A 19,905-nucleotide genomic window follows, 5' to 3' on the forward strand; every position below is an offset into this window, starting at 1 on the left:
CCCGACTCCCACCTCTTTCTGACCCCTCGTGGAGGTCTTGGGGAGAGAGAGGGTGATGGGGGATGGACAAATCCAGTGGAAAGTGTGAGATCCTAGCGGACCACCACATGAAACGGTCTCCCAGGATTTGAGAAACTAGAAAAGCTTTCCATCCTATCCCTTGCACAGAACACTGCTTGGGGCTGGGGGACAGATGCAATGACCCCTCCGGGCCCTGAGAGTCCATGTTCCTCAGTGCTTGGGGGCATTAAAGGAGGCCTCATGAGAAAGGGCCCGCCAATCCCAAGCTCCAGACCTTGGCTTTCTCCCAACCTCTCCCAGTCGTGGGAGGTTGGGGGCAGTGCGCGGGTGACACAGCCTACCCCGCAGCACCTTGTCCTTGACACCAAGTTTATCTGGAAAGGGCAGAGCCTTAGTGACAGCGGGGGAGGGAAGAAAGTGGGGAGGTCTGCGCCAGCAGTGTGGAGCTCTGGGAGGAGGCAAGTCGAGGAGCAGTGAGAGGTTCCTGAATCCCGAGAGGAGGGTAGGAGGGGAGGTCTGGGAGACAGCAGGAGGGTCCTGGGAGGCAGCGGGAGGATCTGAGGTCAGTGGGAAGAGTCCTGGCATAGGTGGAGAGAGTCTGGGGTTAGTGTCAGGAGTCCAGAGGGGTCGGAGAAGGGACTGGGCTGGCGGTCCGCTGGAGGAGACTGGCATCAGTGGGAGGGATCTGGGAATTGGTGGGAAGAGCATTTATGGGAGGTTCTGGGAGGCAGTGGGAAGGAATGAGTACCAGGAGGGGGTCAGCGGGCAGGGGAATGGTCAGCAGGAAGGCACTGATCGGTGAGGGCTGACGACTCGGGGGGTAAGGGTTGTGGGCTGGGCCCAGGGACCCTGACCACAAGCTCCATGGGCTCCCGAGCCTTGTTTCGATAAGCTCGGCGGATGGTATCTACTGCTCGCTGGTGGGTCACCTGCTCCAGGCTCTCTCCATCCACTGCCACAAGCTCGAAGCCAGCCTGGGATGGGAGTGGGAAAATCACAGCCCTCCCTTCTCAGGTCAGCCCAACACCCAACCTCTCACCTCCACCAGTGAGGACACTCCTCCCCATCTGGGTGGAGGGGATGGACAATGGGACTTTTGTGCCTGGAGCGGTCGGGGGCAGGGTGAGACACAGACAATGGCCCTTTGTCCCTTGGGGCTAGGGGTGGAACAGGATGGGCCAACCTCAGGCCCAGGCTGGCGCAAGGGGACAGATTTTTCCCTAGGCTTGGTCATCTTGCAGTCCTGACCCCCATGCACCCAGGCCTCCTCCCATGGCCTGGTCTAAACCTGTCTGGCTGGAAGATGAGCATGTTCTAGCCCCACTCCCGCCAGAATTCAGCTCCGGGCCTCAGGAGTGGGGCTGGGTGCTCTTCACCCACCTGCAGGGCCCCACTGACGAAGGCAGCCCCCCCAGGGAAGATCTTTTCTATCTTCACCATGGGCTGCACCTTGGACTCAATGCCCCCAGAAATGCTGATGCCTGGCGAGAGAGAAGCACTGGGTGAACGCGCAGCCACCCCCCTCCACCCAGAGCTCACAGGAGAAACCCAGGACCCCAACAGCAAGTCCGGGCCCGGACTTCTCCCTAATCCCCATATTCTATTATTACTCAGTCCTCAACTCCAAAAATCCTCTACTCCCACCTCTGCAATCTACCCCCATACCCCAATCTTTTCTTAAGCCCAAGCCCCCTAGTTATAGCCCAAAACCAAGCCCACAGACCCCACCAAACCCAAGAGCCCCACCTGCCAGGCCCAGGCCCACCTGGACTCACCCAAGGACTGCTTCATCTTGGACAACGTGACTGTCCTCAGCTCCCCACCAGGGGTCTTCGTGGCTGTCTCCTCGGCTGTCCCACCAGTTCCATTCTCAGAGGGGCCTTGGTGGCCTCCCGCCTTGGCTGCCTGCCCATCCAGAGGTCGAGGCAGAGGTGGCCTGGCCTTCCGAGGCTTGTGGTAGCGCCCGTTGGCCATGCTCTGGGTGGAGATAGGTGCTGGAGACGGGGAGCGCCTGCGTCCTGGGGACTTGCCTCGGCCCCGGCTGCGGCTGCGGCTGCGGCTGCGGCTGCGGCTGCGGCTCCGGGCAGGGCCCTGGATCTGGCTCTGCCGCGGGTCCTCCAGGGTCGGGGGTTCTGTCAGCAGCCAGTTAGGCCTTGGGGGCCTGGGAGCCACGGGGGGTGGTTGCGGAGGGGGGGTGCGGGTGCTTCGGTGTGGGGTGAAGGCATCTACCGGCACGTCTTGGAGAGGGGGGATCCCTTTATGAGGGTGGCGGGGAGCAGAGGCCCCCAGGGAGAGCTGGAGGCCCCCCAGCCGCTCCCTCAGTTCCCCACCATCTTCCTCCTCTGAGAAGCCGTTCACAGGCAGCAGATAGAAACCTCCACGGCTATCTGGGGAAGAGGGCCGAGGTCAGGCAGGCTGCCTCTCTTTGGCCTTGCTGGTGCCAGGCCCCAGTCCTTGCCTTTGCTGGGGTAGGGCCTGGGGGACCCAGGCGTGGGTTTGCTTGGGCCCTGCGGCAGCTTTGCCACAGTGAGGGACACTGCCCGGGTTCTGTTGGAATAGTATTTTCATACTTTCCATCGCGATATGTGTCATAGAAAAAATATTGCTCGCACACCACACTGGCAATTTCTCGGAGATTATTGCAGACAGTGAGACTAGATTTCAAAAGTGAGTGGGTCTAAAACCAATTATTAAGGAAATAATAGTGTGGGTGGTGAGTAGAGACGATAAAAATGGTTCCGGTGGACAAGGGACTTCCTTCAGGGAACCAGACAAACTTCTGAAGCCTGGATACCCTACACGGGGGTAGGGGCAGAAGGCCCCTTTTCCCTTCCCTAATACCCCAGCTGTGTGCCCCCTCCCCAGGCTCTGGGACGCTTGACTGACCAGGCACGGGCGTGATGAGGTGACGCTTGGGAGGTGCGTCTTGCTGGGCTGGTCTCAAGGCAGGAGGCCACACTGGTGGGAGAGGAGATCCGGTCAGAGACGGGGGGCCCAGCAGGGGACACAGCTGGTCATCTCTGCCCCCTCTCCCCTGGGAGACTCCACTCCCATCCCCACCCGGGGCTTAGGGTCTACAGGTCCTACCCTCTCCCCACCGCCCAGCTGCTGACCTGCCCGGCTCTTAAGGGCCTCAAAAGCCTCCAGCTCCACGGGCATCACCATGCTGTCAAAGCGGCCCAGGTCCGTGGGGGCCACCACACTCCTGGGGAGGGCAAGAGATAGGGGGTGGGCAGGGGCACAGTTCTGGAGGTAGGGGGAGTTATTAGAGGGCCCCTTTCTGCCCCCCAGCCCTCCCCACACCCTCCGCCCCACCTGATGTCCCTCAGTAGCAGCAACTTTGCAGGCCTGTCCAGAATGGCCAGCAGGGGCCTCACCAGGTCCTCTACACCGCCCTCGTGCACATACTGCAGAGAGAGACCCAGAGGTCAGATAGCAGCATGGCCATCCAGAGCCAGGGGTGGGGGGGACGCGGGGGGGTGGCACTGCTTGGGCATGTGGGGTTCCCCACGTTTAGGAAGGCTTCTCCCCAACCCCAGGCTGTTCACAGGACAGTCTTGCGTTGGTGACTAGGTGGAAGCCTGCGATAATAACAGACCTATAATAGCAGCAACGACAATGACAGCTTTGGAGCAAGCCCTTTTTTAAGCCTTTTACATATGATCTCCCATTGAGCAACCCTGAGAGATGACATTAATTATCCTCGTTTTAACGGTGCGGAAACTGAGGCTCAGAGACAAGGACGTTGCCCACGGCCACACACAGGTAAGGAAGTGTGAAGAGGGACTGGAACCTGAGAAGTCTGGCCCTTGCCTGCTCTGGTGCCGGAAAAGGATGTGCAGGCAGCGGGCTCTCTTCCCCACCCCCACCTCCCAGGCAGAAGGAAGGAATTTGAGCCAAACACTAGGCCGCGGGCCTGGGAGGCCCAGCATATGTCAGCACAGAGACCTACCAATTAGGCTTTGTTCAGGGCTGGAATGGGGACCTTAGGGAAGGGGCGGCTCGACAGAAAGCCTACCCAGTCAGTACCCAGGGGGTGGGGGGGTTGGGGGGAGGCCCTTCTGCCTGGCACTGCCCGGATGCCACCAGCCACACCCCACTAACGCAAACTGGTAAACCGAACGCTGGGAGCCACCCTGCTTGGGTGGCACACCGCCCCCTGGTGGTAAAAGGGAGACACGTACTGATTCAGGGAGACGCACACACAGCATCCTGGACAGGGATAGACAGAGACACAACACAGCAAGCCCTGGTGGTCAGAGTGAGACGTTCATAAACACCCGGAAGTAAGTTGTCAGCTATGGGGCCCTAAACCACACACAGACTTACAGGGACTCAGACAAACACGTATCAAAAATACAACCCCGCATGTCGGGAGAGGGATACATACAATCGCACAGAACCAGCCACATACATACACACTTCAAATCCGCCAACCTGCATTCAGCACCTACTACGGGCCTGGCCCTGCACTGGGCAGTGGGGGCACAAGGAAGATGACCCTGTTCCAGTTCCTTCAGAAGCCAGTCTGGTGGTGGGAACAAGAGGCAGGATGAGCCACGTGCCCCAGTGAATTCCAAACCACTGGCAATGAGGCAGAGGGAGTCTCAGAGGAGGGTGGCAAGACCGGAGTTGGCTTCTTGGAGGAGGCGGCATTGACGCTGAGCCCTTTTGGTTTGTTTGTTGGCTTCCATTTACACTTACTCTGAAGGATGAATGCAGGGAACAACATGCAAGTCGGGAGGAAGGCGCTCCAAGGGAGACGTGGCATAATGGGCAGGGAGAAGTTTAACTTAGCCACGGGGTACATGAAGGGCCTCCGTGTAGGCTGCGCACGTCGTGACTCCCAGAGTAGTGCTCTGGAGTTGTGCAGTTCATCACCTGTACACCCCTATGTAGTGACCAGCAGAAGATAACGCCGTGGTGATGTGGTGACCATGGGAGAGCTGAGGTTAGTGGTTGGGGAGTCAAATCGGGGAAGGCCTTGAATGTGAGCATAAGGAACTCTATTCCGCCAAAGATAAGAGGTTGCAAGGGGGTTTGGGGAGTGTAAAGTGATCAAAGAGGTGACTTATAAAGCCTGGTCTGGTGGCTGTGGAGAGACAGCTCAGAGGAGGAGAGAGAGGGGAGGCCCGGTGATCTGAGTCACTGGGGGAGATTTACTAATCATTCTGGCCAGAGCTCTACCCCAGAGGGCCTGATCTCTTGGTGTGGGTGTCGTGCGGGTCAAGTTTGGGTGGTGGGCAGGTGCTGTGGGGGTGCAGTGAGAGGTGGTCCTGGTTTGGACAGGGTGGGAGGAACAGAGGGATGATGGAGAAGGACCTGACCAAAGAAACGGACACATCACGCCACCTAATGGCCAGAGCCCAGAATTGCAAGCTCACGGCGGCCGGGGTGCGCCACCCCACTTAGCGCTCAGAGTGGAGCAGGCTGACACTTACGGAGTTTAGCCCAGAGAACCTTAGTTTCCCCCCAACACGCACCCCATCTGCAGAGCTGCAGCTCTGCTGTAAACCAGACCTTGGTAAAGGGCCGCAGGAATTACTGGGCCTCAGTCTCCACGTGACACACACGTGCCGTAGCCAGACACATACACGTTCACACACAGATCCGTCATACAGTTAGGGTGAAACAAACCCAGGGACCCCACGGACACACAAATGTACACATCACACAGTCACACAACACAGCCCTACCCTGACCAGAGTGAGAGAGCTTTGGGGGGTTGGGGATCACAAACTATGCCCTGGAACCCCTCAGTTTGTCCTTGCACACAGGCTCACACGTGCACTGATGCAGGCACATCACAGGGACCCCAGCACAGGAAACCTGGGGTCTTTGAGGCAGAGGGATAGGGGAGGGCCTACCGATCCCCCTGGAAGGTCCGGCATGAGGCTGGGCCTGTCCGCTGACCCAGGTGCAGAGGGAGGCATGTGAAAGGGGAGGCTGGGGTTGAGAGGAAGAGGAAGGCAGTGACTGCGGTGTGCCCCCACTCATCACCTGTCTGGCTCCGTCTCAGCTGAAATATCACCTCCTCCAGGAGGCCCCCCTAGACCTAATTTGTACCTCTTGGGTTATATTCTCATGTTTTTTTCCTTTCACAGTACTTCACATGATTTGTCACTATGGGTGTCTAGGTTCTAGTCATTGTAACTCCCCTTCCTGCCTGTAAGCTCAGTGTGTGTGTGTGTGTGTGTGTGTGTGTGTGTGTGTGTGTGTGACAGGAGTGACTCCTGCATTTTCTGACCACTGACCTCACGGCCTCGATCCCAGATAGCCGGAGACAGTGGCCTGAATGAACGAGGGGCTGGGTGACCGTGTGCTGGAGTTGGGGGCAGGCTGGAAGCTCACCCGGGAGCAGTGGCGGGTGACTGCCAGCACCTCGTCGTCAGTCAGCAGCCGTCGGGCCAGGTCCTGAATTAGGGGCCGTCGGCTCTCCCAGGCTTGCACCCGCTCATCCACATCAGGCAGCTGGCCAGAGGGGCTCCCAGACCTGGCAGAGAGCAGGGCCCGGCCCCTCTCCCGCTCTGCAGGGCAGGAACGAAGGTGTATGATGAAGGAGCCAGGAGACATCAAGGGGGAAGTGGGGGCTTCTCTCAATTGGGTCGGACCCCAGAACAGGTCCGTGAGAGGCCTAGGTGCCCCTGACAACATCCCGGCCTAGCCCGGACTCTCCCCTCCATGGCCTCCCATAGCAATCTGCCCACCAGTGGAGCACCAGTCCAGACCCCATGGCCCCCATCACAGACCCCTTTACTAGTCTGTTCCTTAATGGTGTCCTAGCCCAGTGCCCTCTGGGCCCCCGAACATGCACTGTCAGAGTACTCATTGGAGTTCTAGCACAGGCTCCCTCACCACCCCCAAAATCTGTCTTTGGGAGTCCCAACCAAGCTCCCCAGTCCTCAAAAACATACCCCAACATCTGTCTGCAGCCCTGTCTTTCCGAGTAAGCTTGGTCCAATTCTTTTAGCTGCCCTCAATTCGCACCCAGTCCCCCATACTTGGCCCCAACTGAGTTTAGCCCAAAGCTCCTTAACAGCCCCCAACATGCACCCCATCTGCAGCTCTGTCACCAGGCCTTGCTAAAGGGATGCTGAATTACCGCGTCTCAGTCTCCATGTGACAAACTTCTGCACGGGCCCCACTGCCCCTGCCGTGGAGAAGAAGGGTTACGCTGAAGGCCCTGGCTCCCAATCTGCAAATGGGGCTTGGGGGGGGCTCAGGGACGGCTGGATCACCGGCTGGGATGAAAAGCTCAGGCTGGGAGGAGGTGGAATGGGGAGGCCAGAGGCCAGGCCGTGAAGGTCTTGGGGCCATGGTCAACTAGGGACTTCATTCATAGGCAGTGGAAGTCCGTGAAGGTTTGGGACCAAGAGAGGGTACAGCTTGACCTCTGCTTGTGGAGACTCATTCAGAGGCAAATATATGGGGGGAAGAACCCCGAAGGGAAGGTGGGGGGGGCACCTACCTTCAAGGGACAGAGAAAAAAAGAAGAGCCTTTGGAGGAGAGAGAGGAGAGGCCAGAGGGATGGGAGGAGAATCAGGAGAGAGCAGGGCCCCGGGGGCTGTGGAAAAAGAGATGGGTTGAAGAGGTGGAAGCTGGCCTGGCCTCATTTAAAGAGTCTCTCCCGTGAGACTCTCACTTTAGCCCCCCAGGAGGGGCAGGGCCAGCTCCTACCCAACACCCACTCTCCCTCTGGAAACAGCACCCCGATTTCACCTGGGGACCCCCATTCTCAGCGCATGTACTCCAGAGTGGGCACAAGACACAGGCTGGCCCATGAGAGCACCCCCCCACGCCACCCCACAGCCATTTGTTGGGCATGTGGTCCCCGCTGGGTCAGTGAGAACCTAGGACCTCAGCCGGAACTATTTAAGAAGCTTTCTTGTCCCTGGGTTGCTAAGCAACAGTGGCCATCTTAACTCTGAGTGGGCAAAACCTACATGATAATGAAGCCAACCCAGGGGAAAATGGAACTAAAGATGAAGGGGGCAGATGTCTGATGAGAGTGTTTAAATCTTTAGACCCACTTACATCAGTAGCTGAGCCAAGCAGTGCTTTTTAAACCTAATTTGAGTTGAGTTTCTGGCCCATACAACCCCAAGTGTCTCAACTCCTCCACTCTCGGTCCAGTCTCTGAACCTCACCTGAGAGACGAGAGGCCCTCTCTGAGGGTCCTTGAAGCCCCTGACATAGTGGAGCCTGCCGAGGCCCTTCTGCTTGGGCCCTGATTTAGAAATGACCTTGCTCAAGGATGGTTCTAGAGCTGGGTAGGGCCTGTGGCGCTCTGGCCAGGGGAGATGTAGCCACGTATTCGAGGAGAGGAGCCCCCTACCCACCTCAGCACCAAGGGCACAGGGATCTGACCCAAGCCCTTCAACTTCCTTGCTATGTTGTGCCTCTAACGGATTTCCTTTCTGGAAAGTGGGGAGACGAGACAGTATAACAATAACCACTACATTTTCTGAGCACCTTCCATATGCCAGACGAGGTCCTTAAGTGGTTTACATCCATCCATACACTTATTCCTCACTATTCCTAAAGAAATAGGTATCATCACTCACTTTACTCATAAGGAAACAGGCTTACAGGGGCCAGTGGTTACTCCCAGCTCGTAATAAGCAGTGTGGGATTTAAACCCAGAGCTGCTGGATGCCAACGTGGGCCCCACCTGCGTCCACCCCATCTCATCTGACCGGCATGGCGCTTACCTTTCTCCGGGTCCAGGCGAGGGCGGGGCTTGGCCGGGGTCCCTCTGTCCAGCGTCCAGGCCTCTCTGTGCCCGTCCCCTGCCAGCCGCCCCTGCCGCCCTCCCTTGAAGAAGAGGTTCATCAGTGTCTTGGAGCGCTGCAGGGCTCCCTTCTCCCCAGGAGACCCCAACTTCTCCTTCTTCCTCTGCCTCTTCTCCTCTGCAGACATGAGGGAGCGCCCGCGGGGCTGGAGTGGTGGGCAGAAGGGAAGGCCGAGGGGCAGGGGTATGAGGAGGGACAGAGAGGAGAGAGAGTAGGGGGCAGACAGGACCTGCAGCTTTGTGGGGAGGTGGTGCTGGAGGTAGGGGTGGGTGTCCTCCTCCAACTTTCCACCCTCCCCCACCCCACAGTTCTTCGAGGAGTCTCCAAGAGGGCTGGTTTGTGTGTGTGTGTGTGTGTGTGTGTGTGTGTGTGTGTGTGTGTAGGGTGGAAGGGATGGGTTAGGACTGATTTGGGGCCCAAAATTGACAGGAAAACAAACTGGGGCTTGGGGTCCAGGACCAGTTTAAAATGGTACCCAGAGCAGCATCGAAGTGTATTCTGGGGCTGCAACTGAGGTTGGGTCAAGGCCCGGGGCAAAGGGAGGTTTGGGGCCCAGGACAAGGCGCGAGGCAGGTTTGGGACTGGGAGTTTCGGAGAGAACATCAGCCATCCATCCCCCTACGTACCCCACAAGGTCAGGTGGCTCTGGGATCTTGTGATGGGGGGCCGGGGTCGGCTCAGGGCCAGCAACAGGGCAGTCTTGGGGGACTCCGAGAGTGCAGAATCGAGGCGGCGGGCAGGCCGGGGCCCATCGGAGCGGATGGCTGTGTCCCTGAGGATGACGGTGGGCCTCACGCTGCACCAGGTCTCCACGCGGCCCCCCACATCGGGCTCCGTCTGCATGGCTGTGTCCGCCCGCCCCCAGCCTGGCCCCCGACCACCCGGCTCCTCAGGCCCCAGGCAGACATCCATGCGGTCGGAGGGCAGGGAGCCCGAGCCCTCGGCCGAGCTGTAGGGGGCACTGGAGGCATAGGAGGAGACGCTGGAGCTGCTCTCAGAGGCCGGGGACAGCTGCTGTAGCACCCCGTTGCTCACTGCAGGCAGTGGGGAAGGCGGGGGCGGCTGAGGGGAAGGCCAGGCTGCAGACCACCCTGGGCTTGGTGGCGGGGGGTGGGTGGGTAGTGTGGGGCAGCAGCCAGGGCTGGAAGCTCGGGCTCCGGGGAACCGGTGCTCAGCAGTCCTGCCACTGACTTAGGCAGATCAGTTCATCTCCACTCCCCGCAGGACCCCAGAGCCAAGGGGAGCCCGAAACCAAACCTGCAGCTCCTCGGAGGGGAGCCCAGAAATGGCGCTGGGTGGTGTGAAAGTCCCAAGGAGGTTTGCTCCTCCTGCCCAATTATTCTTCAGAGACTCTGACCCACCCTTGGGCCTCAGCCCTTTCCCTCCAACCCATGGACCTGAGCCACTTACATCGGTCCAGCCAACAGTACTCAGAAACCATCTCTTTGTAGGCAGGGTACCGGCCAGTCTCCTGGGAAGAGCATGGTGGGCATAGGAAGGCATGGGGGAGTGGGCAAGAAGGGGGTGGGTGAGAAGGGGGATGAGAAGGGGGGTAAGTGAGTAGGAGGGATGAGAAAGGGGGTGGGTGAGGGAAGATGAGAAGGGGGTGGGTGAGAAGGGATGGGGTTAAGAAGGGGGAGTGATGGGACAGGAGTAAACTTTTCAACCCCCTTTCGCTCTCTCCTCCAAGTTCATCATGCTCTAGACAAACAAGCTGCTTTATTTCTCAACATGCCAAACTCCTCTGTACCTCAGAGCCTGGTACTTGCTGTTCCTTCTGCCTTGATTCTCTTCCTTCAACTCATCTTCTGGCCAGCTCCTCCCTCTTCGGGTGTCACTTCCCCAGAGAGACCTGCCCTGACCGCTCTGGCTATAAGGGCCTTCCCAAATTACCCCTCCCACCTCTCTGTTAATTACAGTGTAGCACTTGTCACAGTTGGCCCGCATCTAGTGTGTCCGTCTCCACCGAGGAGCAGAGACCTTGCCTGTCTTGTTCACCGTGGCAGCCCCGGTACCTGTCATAGTGGCCATCATGTAGAACGTACTCGAAAATGTTCAGTGGATGAATGAGGGGCAGAGCGGGAGAGAGGAGGACTGTTTGGGGTCATGTGAGAGGAAGGAAAGGGAGAAACGGGATGGGGGGGGGGATCGTCGGATGGGAAATAAGGTTGCAGAAGTAGAGGAATGGCAGAGGAGGCCCTGAAGGGCAATGTGGGTGAAAGCTTGGGAAAGGGAAGAGAGCGGGGCAGGGGCTGGGACTGGGCACTAGCCGAGAGTGAGACGTCACCTCCTCTGGAGACAGAGTGAGAAAGAACTGATCCTCAGGCAAGTGTGAGACCCACGTGAATAATGAATGCAGGTGCCTCCCCTGAAATCCAATCTCTGGCCCCAGCCCAGCCTCTTTGCCCTGTGCCCACGTCCTGCCCAAAGCCACAGCTACCACCCCACCCTCTGGGTGGGACATTTTCTCCTTTCAGCCCAGGTCCTCCACCACTCATGTGAAGGGGCACTGCCCTAGGCATCTGAAGAGCAGGACTGGACCCAGGCCCTGCTACTGACCAGCTGAGTAATGGACCGGGATTCCTGAGTTACTCTGCCTCTCTGAGCCTCAGTTTCTTCTTCTGCGAAATAGGGACGAGCGCAATGCCTGCCCTCCCTCTCCGATGGCTATGGTAAAACCATAGACTGTAGAGCGATGGGCATAATGATGTACTAGAGCGGTCGGGGAAGTCCTTCCTATAGTCTGGCCTCTCCCTGATACCCACAGTCCTGCCCACCTTGATGGTCAGCATGATGTGTGTTTGGCCCTTCAGCACCTCCACGGCCTGGCTGTGGCTGATGTCGTCGAACCTGACGCCGTTGGCCGCCAGGACCTGGTCCCCCACCTTGATGCCATTCTCCTCGGCCAGCCCACCGTGGTCCACTCTGGGGTCAGACAGGAGGCGGTCTGGTCGGCTGCCTAGCCTGCCCTCTCTCACCCTAGTCCAGACTCTCTTCACTCGGATACAGGGACGCCCCAGCCAAACTCCTTGGCTCTCCTCCCCGAGCCCCCCACCCCTCTCCAGACCCCACCCCTGACCCAGGCCCTCCTTTGGACATGTCATTGGCCAGGCCTCGCTTGTTGATCCCCGCCCACTGCATGCCCCGCCCAGCCCTCACTTGGACACATAGATGCCCAGGCCGAACTCCTTGCCCCCGCGGATGTTGAAGCCCAGACAGAAGTCGTCTGACGTGGTGTACAGGTGGACGATGCGCCGCACGCCATCCTCCGAGCCGCTGTCAGACGGCGTTGATCGGCCCTTCTCCACCACCAGCCGCCGGTTCACCACATCCACCCTGGGACAACAGCAAGGGAACCTCGACCTGGGCCCCCCATCCACCACCACCCCCCCCCCCTCCTCCCAGCAGCCTTGACAACCGCACGGGAAAGGAGAGGTTGCCTTGGGGGACTCCCCAGCCCAGAGACGTTCAGTGGGATGTAGATTTTGCCAAATTTGGAAAACGAGCTGGATCTCCTCTTTTTACGGAGCAGCTCCATGTGCCCGTTTCCAACTCCCTACAAGAGCCCTGAGGGGGAGATGCTGTTACCACCCCCAGGCTCACAGCAGAGGCCGGGCGGTGTTGGGGGCAGGGCCGCTGGCCTCTGGGATAGCAGGGTTGGGAGGAGGGCTGGGGAGAGACACGGCCTTGTCTTATTTCAAGGTCAGGCCTTGGGATCCCTGTGTTTCCGGTGCCCTGGGTGGAGGGAAAAGTAGAAGCCATACCAGTCAAGTTCCACGCAGAGCCCTGTGACCTCGGCCTCTCCTGCGGGGGGGGGGGGGGGGGGCTGGATGGGGAGGGGAAAAGCCAGGGCTGGGGCCAGGCGTTCTCACCACGTGGTCTTCTCTTTGGAGAATTTGATGCCCGGCACTCGGCCCATGCGCCTCACCATCATGTGCAGGCGGCTGCTGCCAGTCAGCACCTTCACGGCGCTGCCCATGGTGGTGCTCTCCAGGCTCAGCCCATTCACCTCCGTGATCTTGTCCCCCACGCACAGGCCAGCCCGCTCTGCACCAGGGGAGGGGCGTGGCTGGCAGGGGCCACTTGGGAGAAGTCCTCCAGGGTGAAGCTAAGCCTCCCGCCACCACACAAGGCTCCCTGGGGCAAAACTTCTTCCATGAAATTGGGGATCCCCAGGTGAGGTCTGAGTTGTCCTTATGAGACTGGGGACCTGTCCATTAGCCCACTCCACCCTGGGAGGGGGCCCCATGTCCCCATTGGATCAGGCCCTCCAAAGCTGAGGACCCTTTCCTCCCATCCCTGATAAGAGCACCATCCTAAGCCAGAACCTCGCTCCTGGGAGCCCTGCTCACCTGCACTGCTCCCCTCCTCCACCTTGCTGACGAAGATGCCCAGGCCATGCTCCGAGCCGCCCCGCACACTGAAACCCAGTCTCCCTGCTGGACTCTTCTCCACCCGGACTGCATGGATGATGTCGCTCTCATCACTGTTGGCTGTGTGGTGGTGTGGGTGGGAGGGACATAGGCATGACTCCCATGTCCTTTCTGGGCACAGAGGGCCCCTGGGTTTCCCAGGTTGGGGCCTGCAAAGGCTGGGTTTCTAGGCAAAGATACCTAAAGCTCTAAGGCCTGAGGGCAGCCAATTTCTGAGTTCCCTATTGGTGGTTTTGAGGCCATGGGCCAGGGAGAGTGTGGGAATAGGCAGGACAGGACCCCACAGTAGAAGCCACTGTTCTCCTTCCCTTATATAGGTGAGTGTGTGTGCGTATGTGTGTGCACACGTGTTCGTGTGTGCAGGTGTGTGTGTGTTTCTAATGCTTACTCAGCTTCTCACACCTACAGGCCTGAGATAGAACAAATTCCTAAAAATCCTGTCACTCTAAGGGTCAGATGGATAGAGAAGAGGTTCAAGATTCCATTCGATAGGGCAGAGTTGAGCAAATTTGGGCTCTTCAGCTTGCACAGAAATGAGTATGCTAATCTTCAAACAGTTGAAGAGCTATTCTGTGAAAGGCATTAGATGTTTTTGTTTGTGTAACCCAGAAGACAGAACCAAGCCCGAGATAGGGGCTATCTATCTAAAACCTTCAGCTGTCAGACAGTGGAATGAGTTTTGGAGAGATAATGAGTTCCCCATCTTTGGAGGCATACAAACTGACCCCTGATAAATCCCTGTCTGGGATATTGTGGACGGATCCCTGAGGCTCCTTCTATCTCTTCAACTCTGTGATTCTGGAGGTAAGGGCTCTAGGAGCTACTTGACTATATGTGGAGAGAAACCCAAAACACCACTATGTTGCAGTGTGTGCCCAGAGCCCAGAGGGGTCCTCTCCATCAGTGCTGGGGAACGTCAGGGGAGCAGGGTCCCTAGGGGCTGGAGCTGTCAGGGAAAATGATTTGGAAGACTGAGATGAGTGGGATTTGGTTGGAGGGGGGGAGCAGAAAGGGAGGGCACTAATGAAGAAGGGGATGGAGTGAGTAAAGGCACTGCGGTGGGTCCTTGAGAAGGCCTTTGGTTAGAGAAAAATAAGAAGACTGCAGAGGGAAGCTAGGTCTCAGGTGAGAAGGTGAGAAGATGAGATTTCCTCTTGAACAAGGCTTACTCTAGAGGTGTTTGTGGGGGACAAATCTCTCTCTCTCTCTCTCTCTCTCTCTCTCTCTCTCTCTCTCTCTCTCTCTCTCTGTGATCTAAGAGAAATCAGGTTACAATACATGAGCAGAACAGCTCAGGAAGAAATCTCCAAGGGCAGCCTGTGGGCATGGATGGTGCAGGACAGAGATGTGCGATATTCTAAGGCTTCCTGGCTGATTCTGACTGTATAGGTCTCAACCCAGCCAAGGAGTCTATTGCTTTCCTGCCCCGCAACCCTCTTTCTTCTCAGGCCCTCCCTGGGGCCTTCCTAGGGCCCTGAGCCAGGGGGATGCCACACTGGGGTTTTGAGCATAGGAGCTTGGGGCCTCTGAGGATGGAAACTTCTCTACCTCCACTACCCTAGCCTGGGCCACCGACCTCTCCCTCTAGGCACTCACAGCCTCCTCACTGTCTCCCCACCTCCATTCTTGCCTCGTTTAGACCATTCTCTACAGTGGCCAGAGCCAGCTTTTACAGTAGACTGCTTATTGAGAACTTCAATGCCTGCTCCGGCTTCTAGAAGGAACTCCACAGCCCCCCATGCCCGGTAAGGCCCTCCATGGGCTGTCCTCTGCCCACCTCCCTACCCTCACCTCTGGCCACCATCCCTAGCCTCACTGAGCTTTGGCCAAACTGACCTCCTTCCTGTTCCTCTCATGGGCCAATCATTTCAGTGTTCCCTCAATCCTTGATACTCTTGTCCAGACTTTCGTAAAGCCAGCATCTATTCTGCAGCCCCTCCTGGCTCAGACACCGCTTTCTCGGAGAAGCCTTCCTGGACTACCCTACCTGAAGAAGTCCCTTCCCTTCTTCCCAGATGGTCTCTATTAGAGTGGCTCTCAAAGCATGCTCCCCAGACCAACAGCAGCAGCGGCACCCAGGAACTTATTCAAAAAATATGTATACCGGGGCGCCTGGGTGGCTCAGTCGGTTAAGCGGTCGACTTCGGCTCAGGTCATGATCTCGTGGTCTGTGAGTTCGAGCCCCGTGTCGGGCTCTGTGCTGACAGCTCAGCTCAGAGCCTGGAGCCTGTTTCAGATTCTGTGTCTCCCTCTCTCTGACCCTCCCCCGTTCATGCTCTGTCTCTCTCTGTCTCAAAAATAAAATAAACGTTAAAAAAAATTTAAAAAAATATGTATACCTGGGGCACCTGGCTAGCTCTGTTGGTACAACATGCAAATCTTGGTCTTGGGGTTATGAGTTCGAGCCCCAGGTTGGGTATAGAGATCACTTCAAAATAAAGTCTTAAAAAATTACATAACAACAATGTGTGCTCTTGCTCTTCGCTGCAGACACAATGAATCAGAAGCTCTGGGTGTAGGACCCAGCAACTTGTCTTTTTAACAAGCCCCCCACCCCAGGCAATTCTGATGTATTCCAAAGTTTGAGAACCGCTACTCTGTCGTACTGTCCAAATTAGTACCTCCAAGATTCTTACCATCCTTTCTCATTATTTGCTTATTCATATATTATTTATTCATATACTGATTATTCATATTTTATTGTCTGTCTCCTTCCACTAGATTGTAAACTCAATCGTGGTAGGGACTTTGTAATTCTTTTCTGCCAATATATCTCCAATGTGTTGCGCAGCACTTGATATCTGCTAAGTCTTTTTTGAATGAGTAAAAGAATAAAGGGATGAATGAGTGAATAGACCAATGAACAAGGAGAGTGAAGAGAAAGGGCTGGTTTGGATTAGAGGATACATTTCCTTTGGGACCAGCTGAGTTTGCGGAGCTGGTGGGAACCCGTGGGGGTGAGGTGGGTAGCAGTTTCTCCCTTCCCACTGTCTCTCCCTTATCAGCTATTTTAGGCCTCTGGAATGGTCTGAATAGTAACAAGGGGGAGAGGTTCCAGGCTTCGGTGAATTGGGAAATGTTTGTGCTCAGGCAGAGGGGGAAGATTCTGGGTTCAGGGCTTCCCAGCCCAGACAGGGTAGGGGCTGGCAGGTCAGAGCAATGCCCCAGTCCTCCCATTGCTGGGAGACGCTGCTCTCGGCTGCACCAGGGCTCTAGGGTGAGGCAGAAAGAGAGAGCAATCCTGGAACTTCTGCAAGAGGATCTTTAGCAGGACAGTGGACAGAGCTGTTACATCGTAGCTGGGCATGGTGTGCGTGGTTGTGAAGGGGAGGTAAAACATAGCTATTTTAATACAATGGGACTTACAAGGGTCCTGCCCCAGTGCCTTCCCTGTCCCCTACCATGTCTCCTAGCTCCTCTGAGGACTTCTGCTCCATGACCCGAATGACAGTGCTGACCCTCAGCAGTGCCCTACAGCTCACCTAGGGGTGAGGCCCATCATAGTAGATGATGGGGGTGGGCATGCTGGGCCACTGAGGCAGGAAAGCCTGCTGCCTGAGCAACATGGCTATCCCTGCCCCAGTGGCCCAGGGAGGAGAACAGAGATGCCCAGCTGGGTCAGAGGGGAGGAAGAGGGTCTGAAAAGCCCACTCTGGGATCCAGCCAGGGGAGTTCTGCTCGCTGAGAGACAAAGGGGGAGCTGGAGACATTTATGGCATCTGGCCCGCAGAGAGCCCAACCCCAGGGGGGGTCCCCATTCCCCATGGGCATTCAAGGTCCTGCCTTACTCACTAGCTCTGTGTCGCCTCACATCTGTCACTGCAGCCTGGCTGTCTCCTAATTGCATTCCCCCCCCCCCCACCTGCAACTTGTACTCTTGTTTTCCACTTCCAGCCTTGTCTGGGATACCTCTACCCCAGCAGCAGCTGTTCTCATTGCTCTCTCTCTAAGCTCTGCTACCCTGTAAATTTCTGGAAGGTGACGATTGACCTTTATTTTTCTCTAGGTCCCCTACAGGACCTAAGCAGGGCTGGTATAGAACAGGAGTGCAATGAAACAGCATTGAGCAACTACAGAAGATTAGGTACGCCCTGATTAGGTACCAGGGCTCAGTCCTGGGGCTCCCTTCCTGACCCTCAACTCTCCTCTTCTCCCCACTTTTTGGAACATTTGCTGCTCTACCTCTATTTCTTTTCTGCTGCATCTGAAATCTTTTATTATTATTATTATTATTATTATTATTTACTTGTTTTTTTATAAATTTTTTAAACGTTTATTTATTTTTGAGACAGAGAGAGACAGAGCATGAACAGGGGAGGGGCAGAGAGAGAGGGAGACACAGAATCTGAAACAGGCTCCAGGCTCTGAGCTGTCAGCACAGAGCCCGACGCGGGGCTCGAACTCACGGACCGTGAGATCATGACCTGAGCCGAAGTCGGACGCTTAACCGACCAAGCCACCCAGGAGCCCCTATTATTTACTTATTTGAAATCATCTGTATACACACTATGGGGCTTGAACTCATGACCTGAGATCAAGAGTCGCACGCTCTCCTGAATGAACTGGTCAGGGGCCTCTGCACCTGAAATCTTAAATTCTGTCTGCTCAGTTGGGCACTGACTCCTCACAGCCCCGCACTGAGCTGGTCACACAATGGGCTGGTTGATGGGGTTATATCATTCTCTATCCTGCCCCCACCAAAGGCATACACAAAGGGATTGGAGAAAGGCAGAGTCCATAGGATGGAGGGGCCAATTCAATACCCTATCTTGCTCACTTGGGGGCTAGCATACCACACACACACTTTTCCGTGCCTCCGGGCTCCTATCTCCCACCTCTGACCTCTCTACAGCCCTGCAACACTAAAGGATTGGCCTAAACATAAGGAAAGGGTTTTTAAGGTAGAGTATAAGGGTAAACAGAGACCCTCCACCTCCCACATCCTTAAGACTCCCATCTCTTGGGTTCCTCCACCCATATTGGTTCTGCCTCCTCCTACTTAGTGCTGCTGCCCCTTACCCCCACCCTTAGCTCCCGGCCCAAGCTGGGCCCCGCCCCCACCTTCGATGGGAGAGTTGATGAGGATGACACGGCCCATGGGCGATGAGGCTCGGATTCCGCGGGGGGGCCCATTCAACAGCCGCTGCTGCTGCTTCCTCAGCAGGTATCGCGTTGCGGAGCCCGAGTCGCTGCCCAGGTGGCCTCGGGAGGAGAGGGAGCTCAGAGAGCCCGAGCTTAGGTCTCCAAGGCCCAGTGGGTCGAAGCCCACCGCAAAACTGTGCGCCATTGTGGCTAGACTGGGGCGGCGCCCTACAGGTCCAGAAAGAATCTGCTAGCCCTGGAGCAAAGGGCCCCGCGTGCCCCGGGCTCCATGAGCCTTCCGTGCGGGACTGGGGTCTCAGGGACTGGGAGCCCCCCACCTCCGTTGCCTCACAGCAGTGTGCGCTCCAGGCCTGCCGAGGGAGAGCAGGGGCTGGGACAAGGGTGTGAATGTTGCCCTTGCTGCCTCCCAGAACTTCCACCCCTCGCCCTGATTTGAGCTTCCTGCCCTCCCATGCCCTAGGGCCCTCACGTCTCCCACCCCTGGCCCAGTCCAGGCACCATCGTGGATTTTCGGAGTCATTTATACAACGCCAGTGGGAACCTCTCATTCACCCCTCATTCCTGCTCTCAGCTGAGTCATCCACCCCAGTGACCAGTTCTCAGTAGAGGCTGAGAGAGTGGAGATGGATTCTTGCGGGCCCTAGGGTTTCAAGTGGTGTGAGAGAAAGTGGGGGCAGGACCAGTCACTGCACGCCTTTCCTTGTGTTTGTGGGCAGGGGGCTCATGTCTCGAGGCAGGGCGTCAGGACCTGGGACAGCTGCAGCCAATGGCCCCGGAGATTTCCCGACCGCCACAGATCCCTTGGCTCCAGCCTGCTGTCCCTCCCACCCCCTCTCCCGTCGAAAGGGGTTGCCTCAACGTCTCCCAGGCTTGCGGGGAGGACCTGCTGGCTAGAGTCCCACAACATCGCGCCCCAAACCCGGGGCTAAGTCCCCCAGAGCAGCTCTGGGACTCAGAACGCAGCATCCCACCCTCGGCCCCCACCTCTTGAGCTTGGCCCCCCTCACCTGCTTGCTGGTGCGGCGGCCGCCGGCCTCGCCAGCCGGTGGGCGCGGGCGCGAGCTCTTGCAGCGTCCGGGGAACCCCGCCCACGCTCCGCCTAGCTGCTGGAACGGGGCTGGCCTACGTAGCTCCGGGCTCCCATTGGCTGCGAGGGCCGCCAGTCACTCTCTCCGCCCCCTGTTTCGGGCGCTCGGGTCAGGCGTTGGTCACCTGGGCTGAGACCCCTGCAGTTCGAGTTCTGATGCCCCACCACGCCCCCACGAATTTAGGGTTTGGGTCACGCCTCGCCCCCTCCCGCTACCGGCTCAGCGCAGGGGAGCCCAGAACCGCGTCTTCTCCAGGCCAAGCTAGATGCTAGGGCTCGCAATTGTCACCCCTTCGCGTCACCTGTGAGGCCTCAGTGAAGGAATGTCACCTGGGCAGTGGGGGCGTGAGCATGCGGTGGGCAGGAGCGTGGGCTGGAGCCTGGGCGTGCGGCAGGCGTGCCCTGTAAGGTGACTGGGTGAGTTGTGAAGTATATGTGTGTGTGGGTGGGTGTGGGTGTGTGTCTGAG

The 19,905-nt window shown here is 57.5% G+C and overlaps 1 protein-coding gene across 5 annotated transcripts; it reads right to left on the bottom strand.

Annotated features, from left to right (window-relative positions):
• Positions 1–11: 11 nt before the first annotated feature.
• Positions 12–19,716, bottom strand: PDZD7 (PDZ domain containing 7). Of its 5 annotated transcripts, XM_027062884.2 has the most exons (17): positions 19,358–19,709; positions 18,309–18,700; positions 13,167–13,307; positions 12,687–12,861; positions 11,974–12,150; positions 11,592–11,739; positions 10,225–10,285; positions 9,441–9,848; positions 8,734–8,931; positions 7,124–7,171; positions 6,373–6,548; positions 3,337–3,428; positions 3,135–3,226; positions 2,908–2,979; positions 1,797–2,408; positions 1,402–1,502; positions 12–995 (listed from the first exon to the last, which is right to left on the bottom strand). In XM_027062884.2, exons 2-17 carry the CDS (start codon positions 18,532–18,534, stop codon positions 780–782), a joined length of 2,943 nt encoding a protein of 980 aa, XP_026918685.2. In that variant the 5' UTR covers positions 18,535–18,700; positions 19,358–19,709; the 3' UTR covers positions 12–779. The 5 variants fall into 5 exon arrangements, 2 of the variants coding, with proteins under 2 accessions (XP_026918685.2, XP_026918686.1); XM_027062885.2 differs by lacking the exons at positions 12–995; positions 1,402–1,502 and having other exon boundaries at positions 2,226–2,404; positions 19,358–19,715; XR_008292204.1 differs by lacking the exons at positions 12–995; positions 1,402–1,502; positions 3,337–3,428 and having other exon boundaries at positions 2,346–2,408; positions 19,358–19,716.
• Between the last annotated feature and the right edge of the window lie 189 nt (positions 19,717–19,905).

This window comes from Acinonyx jubatus, chromosome D2 (genome assembly GCF_027475565.1).
Source record: "Acinonyx jubatus isolate Ajub_Pintada_27869175 chromosome D2, VMU_Ajub_asm_v1.0, whole genome shotgun sequence".
NCBI lineage: Eukaryota > Metazoa > Chordata > Mammalia > Carnivora > Felidae > Acinonyx > Acinonyx jubatus.